The sequence below is a fragment of the Diadema antillarum genome, unplaced genomic scaffold, assembly GCF_040938485.1.
Source record: "Diadema antillarum isolate AM-2024a unplaced genomic scaffold, OU_Dant_1.0 seq00000941_RagTag, whole genome shotgun sequence".
Classification (NCBI taxonomy): domain Eukaryota; kingdom Metazoa; phylum Echinodermata; class Echinoidea; order Diadematoida; family Diadematidae; genus Diadema; species Diadema antillarum.
Genome location: NW_027271791.1, coordinates 121,003 through 134,054, shown reverse-complemented (window position 1 = coordinate 134,054; position 13,052 = coordinate 121,003). Strand labels below are relative to the sequence as shown.

General features: G+C 40.8%; 1 protein-coding gene across 1 annotated transcript; it reads right to left on the bottom strand.

The window, feature by feature from the left end:
* Positions 1-5,893: 5,893 nt before the first annotated feature.
* On the bottom strand, positions 5,894-12,459 carry LOC139741612 (actin, cytoskeletal). Its single transcript, XM_071652192.1, has 6 exons — positions 12,341-12,459; positions 10,401-10,568; positions 9,039-9,278; positions 8,255-8,501; positions 7,592-7,783; positions 5,894-7,043 (listed from the first exon to the last, which is right to left on the bottom strand). Exons 2-6 carry the CDS (start codon positions 10,524-10,526, stop codon positions 6,718-6,720), a joined length of 1,131 nt encoding a protein of 376 aa, XP_071508293.1. The 5' UTR covers positions 10,527-10,568; positions 12,341-12,459; the 3' UTR covers positions 5,894-6,717.
* Between the last annotated feature and the right edge of the window lie 593 nt (positions 12,460-13,052).

Below are 13,052 nucleotides of genomic sequence, written 5' to 3'. Positions count from 1 at the left end.
CGATTGTTTGTTCATGTTTTTCTTCTCATCTTAAAACAGCCGCGCACTCCTATGTCTTTTAAAGTAGGAAAGAAAGATACTGTTAACATCACATTCCATTTGTTCGATAAACCCTAATGTGCCCTTGATGTTGCCATGGCAAATTTCCGTTGTCAGTGACAACGACTGACACTATCCCGCTTGTATGTATTCGAACTTTTCCGCTACAGAGGATTAAGTGGCTCTCTGGTGAATTTGCCCAGAAAGAAGGCGTTAATGCTATACAAGGTTAGAGCACGTCAAGGATGCACTAGTTACACCCACGATGTCATCGTCCGTCCTTCACATTCGGACGGAGATGGATCGCCAACTCACCAAACCGCACCAGCGTAAAGGGCGCCACCAAGAGTGACTCTAATGCAGAAACTGCGTGCTTGCGTAACCCAAATTGGTGGCAACTCAAATTCTATATAAGAGATGATACATTGTACGAGGTAAGTGGACAAACCTTGACTGCAACGGTAGGGTCTTCGTTCAGATTTTCACTCTTTAAACAAATGCGTGTCTACGATTTTTCTTCTTACCAAATATTAAATGAATAATGTCATACTTTTGTAGTTGTGCGATTTCTATGTAAATAATAACTTCACTGTTTTCGCGAAACAGTAATATCAGTTGCAGTCGCGTTTGTAATTCAGATATTGTGATGGTGTGACAATGTCACCGAATTAATGAAAACAATACTGTTAGGTGATAATGTCATCGTATTCTCTTATTTGCATATATCTTTATCTCTTCTTTTGTGCCAAATCATAGAGACGACTTAAAATTCGTATTTTCAATTCTTATCAAAGTTAATGTCCTTTTATAACCTATCGAAACTCTTACCCTTTCGTTTTACTAACTTCACGTTATCAGCTTAAACATTGAGTCAAGTTATGTTTTATGTTTCATCTAGAAATCCGGTGAAAAACGTAACAGCACATCAGAGGTAGGAACAAAAAATATCGACAATGAATTTGGTCTTAGATTTAGTTATCACCCCCCCCCCCCCCTTAATGCATTACACTGTAAGTGTATCAAAGTGTATCTGTAACAGAGTTTCCCTTGATTGACGCACAGGCGGTATAAACATCTCATTATAGTGATTATCACTACTTAACGAAGAGTACATGCGGGTGTTGTTGGTTTTTTTTTTTCTTTCTGGGGGGGGGGGGGGGAGGAGGAGGGGGCAGATAAAGTGTCATTTCAATTCCACGAAAACCCAACGTCCCCGACCTGCTTCCGGTTTGCATTTAGACCATCTATATTGGCGAAGATCTATAACGTAGAAAACGGCTTCAGGCGTATACCAAGCAGACGTACAGCGTGTTGTGTAGGAATGCAAACTCCCTTTCTCCGTATATAGTATCCATGACGTCCACAGAGCTGGATTTTTAGGAGGATAAGAATCAATATTGCTTCTTTTCCACCACCTTTTCCAGTATTATAGTTTTATACTGTTCAAAACAGTTTTCTTATTCAGCTATCATTCCACAGGCATACATGTTGACATGTTTCATAGGCTTGTCCTCTCTGCACATATAAGGCATATACAACCAGACATGAAGGGCGGGGGCTAGGAGGGGAAATTTCATTTCGGTAGTCATATTTCAGTTGTCCAGATAAACTGAAATTAGTTTGAAATTCTGTGTCAAAATGGGTCCAATTATGACGAAACGCACATGCGCACTTATAATTATTTTGATGTATTAGTATCAGAGTGTTCTTTTTTTTTTCAATTTCATTTTCTTTCTTACTTAGTCGCAGTACTTACTGTTTTTAAACACTTTTGTATACCTGCTAATTTTTACATTCACGTACATTTGCAATGGATATATGCACTGTTTTGATGTTTCAGTTAGATATTTCACTTTGAGTGGTTTTCTTTGTTTCCCAAGCCACTAGATTTCTCGGTCGGGCCACAAAAAAAAATAATAATAATGGTACATTATGATGATTTTGACGGCCCGAACCACCAAGAAAAAACAGTTAATGTTAAGCTTCCCACACACGCACACACACACACACACACACACACACACACACACACAACACACACACACATATATGTATATCCGTCGGGAATATATAGTTTGCTGAGGATTGAAAAGTGCCCAATGCTGTAAAGCAGAGCATATTAGGGTACGCCTATATATATATATATATATATATGTGTATATATATATATATATGTGTGTGTGTGTGTGTGTGTGTGTATGTGTGTGTGTGTTTGTGTGTGTATGTGTGTGTGTGTTTTTGTGCTTGTTTTGTGCTTGTTTGTTCATGTTTCGTACTCTCGTGTGAGGATATACGTACGTATATCTCTTATTGCTAGTGTTTAGATTTTAGCCGTGGTTCTTCAGCGGCTGCTGATATTTGGTTCAAACATTCTTTTAAAGATTCAGGAGGCGAGAATGAAAATGATGATTGCAGTTGTCGGAAGACACCTGCGACCCTAAATTTTTAAGTCTTTTGGGTCTTCATTAGGCTTCCGTAAGCCTTCAGGCCCAGTAAGATGTCACGCGAGCAGATTTATTATAATAATGATGTACGACAATAAGCTGTCCATAGTTGATTCGAGGGATAGTTATATGCCACGTGGGGCCAAGTGGTCGACGAGTGGTTTGGTCCGGAGGTCATACACGTATTTAGAAAACAAAATCAAAATAGGTAAAAAGAAAACCAAAGTAAGAAATAATAATGATAATGATTATACAAACAATTACAAATAATTATATATAAATAACTCTCATACTCAATTAAAGTTTTACAAAATGATGATCTGATTTCGAGTTGATATTTGAATATGAGAGACTCCTAATACTTCTTCTTTCACTCAATTCAGGTCTGGACTGACATCAAGAGAAAATGTTTTCAGGATCCACTACAAATTGACATAAAATATGAAAGAATACATGATTTGAATATTTTTTCTGGACCATTGTGTGTGATTATTTTTTTTTTTCAAATGCGTATGTGAATTGCATGACGTTCCAGTCTGACCTGCCAGAGGTTTTTAAATGTAATCGCAAACCGGCTTGGTCTCAGAGTGATCCAGTTTTCCAGTGATTGTAGCACTGAATTGCCCAATGATTTATTCAATTCATTGCCCTTTTTGTGTCTATCAATGATTATACGCGCATATTGCAGAAGCTGGCAAACATTTGTCATCATAACTTATAGTCACATAACCGTAATCATTATAATGACTAAACTTTTTATTGTTAGGATCACGACAATCGTCACTATCAATATTCAACTAATATCTTTGTCGTCACAATTTCACTTCAGATGCAATTACCTCACATGAGAAAAAAAAAAGATGAACTGCCGTATCGTAGAATACTTCTGCTTCAGGGCATAATGCCTTATAAAAACAGAGATAACAATATTAATAATGATAATAATCAACAGTGATTATAGCGCATAACACATTATATCCCTATGTGCTCGAAAAATTGAAAGATTATACAAAAACATACAATTCTAATTACAATGATGGTACCGAGCTTCATGTTTGCTTACATTGTAAGAAATGTGTTTTAAAAGCATACCTGAATCTATTAATGTGAGTGATTTGTCTTAAATTCTGGGGTAGATTGCTCCATATATGGGGTAGAAGCGTTATAAACAAATGTTCGTTCTCCATAAAATTTGGTTCCTCTGTTAGAAATTACAAAGTATAGGGATCAAATGTTTTGTTGGGTTTCTCAGAACCATTGCGAGTCTATACCTCCCTGCAGTGCTTCTTTTAAAAAGGTAGAGTCTTTATAATAATAATAATAATAATTGTTTTGGATATAAACTCCAAATTTTATTGTCCAAGAATGGAGTCCTTTTTATTGCGAGAGTTATAACTTGTATCTTAATATATAAGGAGTATCAGTTTGAGGGTTTCCACGAATGTCAAATGTTGAAATCCCCACCTGATGTTGAAAATGGAAATATACCTTAGGTGTGCTTTATCGGAAACCACTTAAAAACCAATAAACTTCATCGAAAACTTTTCGCATATATACTGTGGAATCCGTTTCTGATATGTTTGCGAGTTCTTTTTTTTTTTGTGGTGGCAATGCGATTTCAAAATATTCAACTCTAATTGATATTGATTTTACCGAAAAGAGACGGGTATTCACGATCTGAGCATTATCGTACTTTGTACATGTGATATTCTATATTGTGCACAATAAGCTCTTTCATACGGTATTTTAAATCGAGCTGGTGTTACCACTTAAGAGATTCTCTAACTGCGTAGTGATGTTTGTTAAAGGATACTGTTATAACAGGGTTTATTTTCTGTTATTGCCCTATTTTCCGTAAAGGATGGCATGTATAGCTCTCTCTCTCTCTCTTGAGAGGTATTTTGCATTATGAATAGAAAGTGTGCTCTTTTGAATTATGAATAGAACTGTGCATTTTGATCATTTTAACTTATTGCTGCTTAGAGAGGTAAAATGTTGGAAGAATGGATGTGCTCTTCTACCAGTGCTAATTTCAGCAGGCCACACCACTTTACCGTGCAAAAGATAGACCGACAAACTTGCGGATAAAAAGGCTGAATACAATGATGGGTAGATAGATTGATGTATAGATAGATGGAAGAGTGGAGAACGAGCACCTGCAATGCTTTATGTATTATGTATGTTATACGCACACACAAATATATCTTATATATATATATATATATATGTAGCTCGCCTACCTCCACCCATCTTCACTAAATGTTTCCCGTTACCGGTTGCCAACTGATTGCCGGCTTGCAACCAGCCCAAATGTGAATTGTATACATCACATCTCTTGATAAAGGGCAGGGCCCGAAAGCTTGAGAATAAAAATCAAACTGTGAGGATTCACGCTACGTCTATCGTCTCATCCTTTCTCTCACCTACACACTACTAAGATACGACGGCCAAGGGGTTTAAGAACTGAAAACACACCTTTCACACTCACCATATATATATATATATATATATATATATATATATATACCTATATGTACAAACATGCCAACTATCTCAAAGACTAAAAAATATTAGACCATCCATCAATCAATGGATGAATATGGCAGATTTCTAAGTTCGAGTTATTAGCAACGGATGGATAATCTCTATTGTTGATAATGGTATGATTATAATTATGATATAAGTATAATGAGCACCACACTATGCTCACAAACTATAGCAATATTTGTGAGTTGTCAATGTTGAGTGTGATTTTTGTTTATCTTTATGTGTGTTGTATAGGATAGAAACGCAAGTCATGTGTTCACTCGTCGTTGAAATGATTGAATAGCTCAGTGACATACTGACATCGCTCAGTGGAGCAATGTGTCTGATGGTTTCGCCACCCCGACTCCTAACAACCAACATGACATCATCAGGTTCAGCTAATCTAAAGTTCACATCGCTGCTCACAGTCAGCAAATCTTACTGTCAATAGAATTACATCGGCCAACGTCACCACACACAATCACCAAAAACACTACACGGAATGTCATTGTTGAATAGACCCTTTACATGATTGTTGGGATGCGGTGACAAAATTTACCAGTCAGGTAAATATATATTAAAGAAATTACCAAGCTTACAATGAGTAAGTGTGTGTGTGTGTGTGTGTGTGTAATGTCTGTGTGTCTTTGTTTGTGTTTGTATGTCTGTGTGTCTGTGTGTCTGTGTGTGTAGATCGACAATTTCGAAAACCAGTGACAATAAATCTGACATTTGACAACGTCTTGATGATGCCAAGAGTTAGTGACATCATACAAACTGTGGTGGAAAGCGATATTATTTGCCAAAGACAGCACTCGATATCCACAAACTTTCACACTGAAACGCTCCACTTTCGTAAATTCAACAAATGAAAACTGAACATGTGAGCTTGAACGGCTTTCAGTACTTTATTCAGTGATACTAAACCATAGAAAGTTACATTTCAACTAAATCTAAGAGAGAAAAAAAAAGAATAGAAGATCACAAAAAAAAAAACTGCCTTCGCCGATCAAAAATTTCTTATCTTTCTGTTTCTCTTGTCTTTCAAACATATCTTTGATAGCAAACACTTGTTTCCCGTAAGAAAAGTTTTTATCTAGCCTGTCCTTCCGATAACATGAAAGATTCCTGATGTTGCTGAATCGGTATACAACGTAACGATGTCTTGATAGAACACGGCACGGTAGGCGCTCTTCGAGGCAAACCTTGCAAGAGGATTCCCGTCATGCACTGGGCGAGATCTTCAACGGTAGATCAACAAAAGAGGGCGACATACGAGTAGAGTTCTAAAACAAAATGACCTAAAATAATAAATATAATGCTATTGGGCTCCGACTACAGATTGCACAAAGAAAAACTGCCAATGTCAGCCCTCCAACCCACGAGCCCTCAATCTGCGTGGAAGACAGTGTGAACAGACTATGCCTTTAATATAAAAACAGAAGAACGAAAGAGAGAGGGAGAGAGAGCAAATGTACATAAGAAATAACTTAACCCTTTTATCGAGACGTTGTAGCGGAGTCGTGATGCATGGTGTACAAGTTGGCGTGGTGCGCAGAATACATGGTGTTACCAAGATGGATGACGGAGAAGTATTAGCCAGGCACTGGCATTGCGAACAGGTGGGCTTCACACTGCCTGCCTAGCCTCCGCGCCGATAGAGTCTTTGCACCCATCTTGGTGTTTTTGCGGGGTGGGAGCAAGGCGCTTAGAAGCACTTGCGGTGGACGATGGATGGGCCGGACTCGTCGTACTCCTGCTTGCTGATCCACATCTGCTGGAAGGTGGAGAGGGAGGCCAAGATGGAGCCACCGATCCAGACGGAGTATTTCCTCTCTGGTGGGGCGATGATCTTGATCTTCATGCTGCTGGGGGCAAGGGCAGTGATCTCCTTCTGCATGCGGTCAGCAATACCTGGGTACATGCTGGTACCACCGGAGAGAACGTTGTTGGCGTACAGATCCTTACGGATATCAATGTCGCACTTCATGATGCTGTTGTACGTGGTCTCGTGGATACCAGCAGATTCCATACCTGGGGGCGGAGAGAGAAAAGATGATATGATCGATTAGCACATGACCAACAAGCCGCAAAGATTAAGGTTCATCGGAAACCCACCCCTTCAGATCTCAAGAAAATCATAAAAACAAAAACAAAAACGAAGAGGCTGAGATGACGAGATTACCGTTTTGGTTTTTACGAGTATTTAAAACTGTTGGAGGGTAAATAGTCAAGGGTATCAACACGACTTGGTCTTACAGCCCATCTTCAGCATTTTCTTCACAAAATATTTCTCGTCGAACAAAAGTTTTGGTCTAAGCATTTTGTTGGCTTTGTCATTAAAAAAAAGAATGCATTCGTACAAATTTTACCACATGTTATAGGTGGCTAGCACTGAATTTTGAAAATAAAGTTGCATGCTGTGAGCTAAAAAAATGTTGAAATCTATATAAGTGTAACCCTCTTCGGACCCACTCCCTTACCCATCTCAACATGTCAATAAAAATGTGTACCAATAGACTTTCATTGATAATGACACAGTTACAAGAAAGATAGAAAGGGACACTTGGGTAATCGCTTACCAATGAAAGCTGGCTGGAAGAGGGTCTCGGGACACCTGAATCGCTCGTTGCCAATGGTGATGACCTGACCGTCGGGAAGCTCGTAGCTCTTCTCGAGGGAGGAGGAGGCGGCAGCGGTGGCCATTTCCTGCTCGAAGTCCAGAGCGACGTAGCAGAGCTTCTCCTTGATGTCGCGAACGATTTCGCGCTCGGCTGTAGGGGGTATTTTTCATAAGTTGAATTAGCACCAAGTGCAAAACGCCGTCGACACAACAAGCACAACGAGCATGGTCTTTATGGTGTGCAATTCGCCAAGATTTTCTTTTCGACCGTTCAACGGCACAGTGACGTAAAAAGCGTGGCTTCGTCGGCCACGAGAATATCTCTCTTAATCTATGATGAGAGCATTGGGTGAATTACCTTTGCCTCATTTATTTTTACGTTTGTCTTTGAAAATATATTCTACGTATATTGGATCAGAATCATGGTAAACTCTTTGTGTGTCGGAGCCTTGATGCAATTATCTCTGTCATATCTAAGCTCTTGTTTTAAAACTTAATATTGGTAATATCAAAATCAAAATTCGGAGAAGGGAGTAGACAATTCTCTGTAGGCGAGACATTTCAAATCATGATAATGGGTAGGTCTTCAAGTAAGTATTTTTTTTTTGTGCAAAGTCCTTACCCGTGGTTGTGAAGGAGTAACCACGCTCGGTGAGGATCTTCATCAGGTAGTCGGTGAGGTCACGGCCGGCCAAGTCCAGACGGAGGATGGCGTGGGGGAGGGCGTAACCCTCGTAGATGGGGACTGTGTGTGTGACACCGTCTCCGGAGTCGAGCACGATACCGGTGGTACGACCGGAGGCGTAAAGGGAGAGCACAGCCTGGATGGCGACGTACATTGCGGGGGCGTTGAAGGTCTCGAACATGATCTGGAGTGGGTAGAGAAATAAAAGGGGATTGAGGGAAGCCAGTCGTCAGTAACAGTTTAAACACGGAGGGAATCTCTGCTCTGATTGCTCATAAGATACTGGTAAAGCTTAGATGCTACACACGCCTGTGCGAATGTGACTATAACGGAATCATACAGATTTGGCTGGAGCAACGCACAACGCACAGCACCGACCTCACCTCTCTTTCCTTCACATAGACACACACATCATAAAATAATTTTGGACGGTATGATGTGTTTCGATTCGAACGCAAGGCCAAAACATCCTCTCTTTTACTTTGTTTCCTTCCAGCAGCATTACATGGTGTTATAGCTTGCTATTTGTATCATAAAGCTACTCAAATTGGATACTGGATTTGATGAGGTTTGAAGTTAGAAGTAGAAAGAGGAATAGTGATAGTTTTCAGAATGATCGGCTCTTCGGCTCTTTTCAGATTAATTATCAACCTTTATTTTTGCCGCGTTGCTTTCATACATGATACCGCAAATTTGTCAAACAAGACTAATGTATTTATACCTGGGTCATCTTTTCCCTGTTAGCCTTGGGGTTGAGGGGAGCCTCGGTGAGGAGGACGGGGTGTTCCTCTGGGGCGACACGGAGCTCGTTGTAGAAGGTGTGATGCCAGATCTTCTCCATGTCGTCCCAGTTGGTGACGATGCCGTGTTCGATGGGGTACTTCAGGGTCAGGATACCTCTCTTGCTCTGGGCTTCGTCTCCGACGTAGCTGTCCTTCTGACCCATACCAACCATGACACCCTGGGAGGGGAAAGTAAAACGAGATGAGAAAAGTTATAAACCAGCGCCATTTCGGCAAAGGAGTATATGAAAGAGAGAAATCATGGGACACCTTGACAACTGAACAGCAAATGAAACATATTTTTACTTTCAGGAGGAATTGAAACAGGTAGTCAACTTATCATATGAAATTAAAATCATAATGTTATAAAAAGTGCTCCCACAGGGTTAAATTTTGTTCGATTTCTGTGAGGATAACAATATGGACTTGCAAGTATATTTTACCGAATTGCCTATAATTTGACATTAGATTTAAAAGTCTTTTCTCCTTCCCCTTCATTTCATAGAAAAGAACAAAACAAAATAGCAAACTGCAACCCCGACCAGAAATATCATTTTGTAGTCAAAAGGGCAGATCGTAAGTGACATTTTCTCACTCATGTCATGAAATGTGGTCGTGTACTAGAATCAATCCGTCCCAAGAGAGACAGCGGACCAACGCAGACGAAAAAGTATTTGCCACCGTGACCTTATAATTTGATGGGAACCGTGAAACTCTGTCAATTGTAATTTCGAAGCACGCGGAGTATTTTGACCGAAAAAAACCCAGACAAAAACAGAAAATAGGACTGGCATTGTATACTGCACGCAACACGAATTTACAAACAGAACGAAGCGCTCGGAGTGGGGAGTTTTCTTTTTCTTTTCTTCTTCTTCTTTTTTTTTTTGGGGGGGGGTAGTTGCACTCCTGCTAGCGTGATCAAAACAAAGGTGTGGCTATTGTAAGAACACACACATGTATATACTTCAGTACTCTATGTTCAATTTACAATGTAATTATTTCTGAAAGTAAAGCTTAATCAGTTTAAAGCAGTTGCTATATAATAATTTAGTAACTTTGCTTTCGATATTCAAACTAGAACCCTTCAGAAGCGAGTAAAAGGAATGTTCAGTTTTCGTTTCAACTGTTGAATAGCCAATGCGTTTTGAAAATCCCAATATCTCAAATACATGCCAAATTTGAAATCAGAATGAAGAGTGGCAAGCATAGAGATCGCCCATCTGCACAAACTGGGGTTATGGTTTCCTGGGTTTGTGAAGTTCTTATCCTTCAGAGTTTGATGATTACAGGGCTGAACTTACCTGGTGACGCGGCCTTCCGACGATGGATGGGAAAACGGCCCTTGGGGCGTCGTCTCCGGCGAAACCGGCCTTGCACATACCGGAGCCATTGTCGACCACCAAAGCGGCAACCTCGTCGTCGCACATGATGACTGTTCTTTGTGTTTTACTGGACTTTCAAAAGAAGACCTGCAGCGCAAAAGATGGAGAAAGAAAAGGCGAAAATTGATAAGCTGATGAATATAAAGATGGTGATAGAGCAGAAACACAAAGGCGCCCAGAAATGTAAAATGTTTTCGAGAATTGTGGTACACAATATCAGCGAATTCCGAAAGAGAAAGCTATTTTGAGAAAACTGTGGTATTTGGCAAAAGTTAAAGAAAAATGGGGAGAAGCAAATTACACGCTGGGTTCACGTTTGACTCCTGTACAATGGTCTAGGTCGGAATGATTCAAAATATTTCTTGCTTGCTTGCTTGCTTTGTTGCAGCCCTCGAGCAATCGGTAACTGTTCAACTCGACTTCAGAATTCTTTGTACCCCAAGTTTCTTTTAGACACACTGGCAAAGAATTAGTTCATCAGCTCCTCCAGTGGAATGTCGCTGTAACATGACAAGTATAAATGCCTGGTGCGCAGTTAATTTAGTAAGAGGATGAAAGTGTTTCTGTTCCATTCTATGCGAGCGAGACGATCGGTCATGTAGGGTTAACTTTGTTACCAGCTGGCCCGCCAGTGAAATTGTTTAGGACCAAATATGGAAACGATAGATGACATTCCATTGGTAGGGAGTAGACGGGCGTAGCCACGCCCCCGCTCAGTTCGGCCAATCAGGTGCACTGAAGACGACTATGCACGCGGCTACTAGGCAACCATGTTAGGACATATTGTGCGAATGGGAAGGATACATGAGGGCCAACTCCATTTCAGCACGAAAGGTTAGAATGTTTTGGAGTCCACAAGTTTAAATCTCAAGATACGCGCAAGATTTTAGGCATGGGATATAAATTCTGAAGTAAAAAACAGACATGCCATCATGTCTAGTAGGCATGGAGCAGAGTTGAAGGCATGATCAAGCCAGCCTCAGCAATTCACTGACGATGAAATATTCCAAAAAGTTTTGTATTTTCCTCAACTTCGCACGGTATGCCCAAACTAAACGAAAACCAAGCGATAGCATGCATAGTAGTCGTCAATCTATCAAGAATTCCTTGAGAACTAAGCTTTGCTCGGCGTATAGGAGGACAGGTAAGATAAGTAAAGCTCTGCCAAGTTTAGTATTCATTGACTGCCTAGTTAAGGATGCCAACTGTTTTAGGCCAGACCCGTTGTAACTGACAGATGACTGAATGGCACTTGGCTGCCATACAATGTCATTGACTGATTAACCGCAAGTAGTAGAGTGTGGGCGTAGAGCCATGGCGTAGAGCCAGATCACGTGGTAGGGAAATTATTATGATAGAAAATGATGCCCCTTCAGTCGCTGAAGATCGCATCGCGAACTTAAAGACACTAGGCCAGTTGTCGATAGCTGGAACACGTTAAGTAAACGCAGAGTTGTAAATACAACTTTGTTGGTATTTCCGAAAAATAAGCCATCAACAAATGATAGAAATTTTGGTGTCGATGTAAATGTGTGTTCCGAAATATTAAACGTCCTCTGTTATAGTGCACACAGTTCCGGTACAGAGAAAAGTACGTAAGATTCATTTTGAGGCCGGGTAATAGCAAAGCAGAAACGGTATGTAGAAACCAGTAAGAATCCGGGTAAGCGCAATTTGTGGAAGAGGCATCGTCTCTACTCAGCACACCCGCGGTCTTCTACTACTCCTAGCAATCGTCCACCGGGTATCTCACCCGTCGGTATATCCTCAGCGTTTCGCTCAAAGCACCAAGACCTTGAGGGCTATGTAGGCATACGTATATTCCGAGAAGAGGAGTATAGTTAGCTAGAACTACTCACCGATTTCGCGCTAATCCTTTAGCTGCCGCTGTTCACGGAAGGTGTGGAGCTTGGAGGGTGGAGGACTAGCATTTATACCAGGCCAGACCTAGTGATTCCCAGAAACCCTTGCCGACCCTGCCCATTTTAGGCCACAATCTGCATCCCAACATACACGGGACTCTATTTTCCAAAACGGCTCGGAGCGGGAATCGAAGCCTCTCCTCATTGGCCCAAGTTTATTGGGTTGTTGAATATGACATGAATATTGATGCATATTGCATATTCACGAGGGAGTTTTTCTCGGAAGCGATTGAGGGGGCGACCAATGGGAGGCGTGCTACCTATGTTTGGAGCAACCCGGACGGCGAACCGAATATGGCAGCGAGGGCCCGACAGCCGAGACGGTAAATGCAGAGGAGGACGAGGTATGCCGCACGAGGTATGTAGCGATCATGTCCCGAACTCCCTGCCGCGGTATCCCGGCCGCAGAAAATCAGACACTCGCTTAGCCACCAGACTTACACCAATAGTCCCACACATAGCAAGAGCAATTACATCCATTAGCATATCAACATCTTGATAATTATGCTCATTCTGTATACTAAAGTTTCATGAGCCTTTGTTGCTGGGGGGAAAAGCCATTTGATCTCTTTCGAATGAAATACTAAAGAATAGCATAAACCCAAAAATGATAACATGACATTGATCGCTCATGACCAGCCAACCTCGC

Excerpts from the sequence above, each read along its gene's own strand:
- LOC139741612 (XM_071652192.1), bottom strand. The coding sequence starts at position 10,526 with ATGTGCGACGACGAGGTTGCCGCTTTGGTGGTCGACAATGGCTCCGGT. Across the intron at positions 9,279-10,400 it reads TCGGAAGGCCGCGTCACCAG|GGTGTCATGGTTGGTATGGG; the intron begins GTAAGTTCAGCC and ends TTCCCCTCCCAG. Across the intron at positions 7,784-8,254 it reads TTACTCCTTCACAACCACGG|CCGAGCGCGAAATCGTTCGC; the intron begins GTAAGGACTTTG and ends TACCCCCTACAG.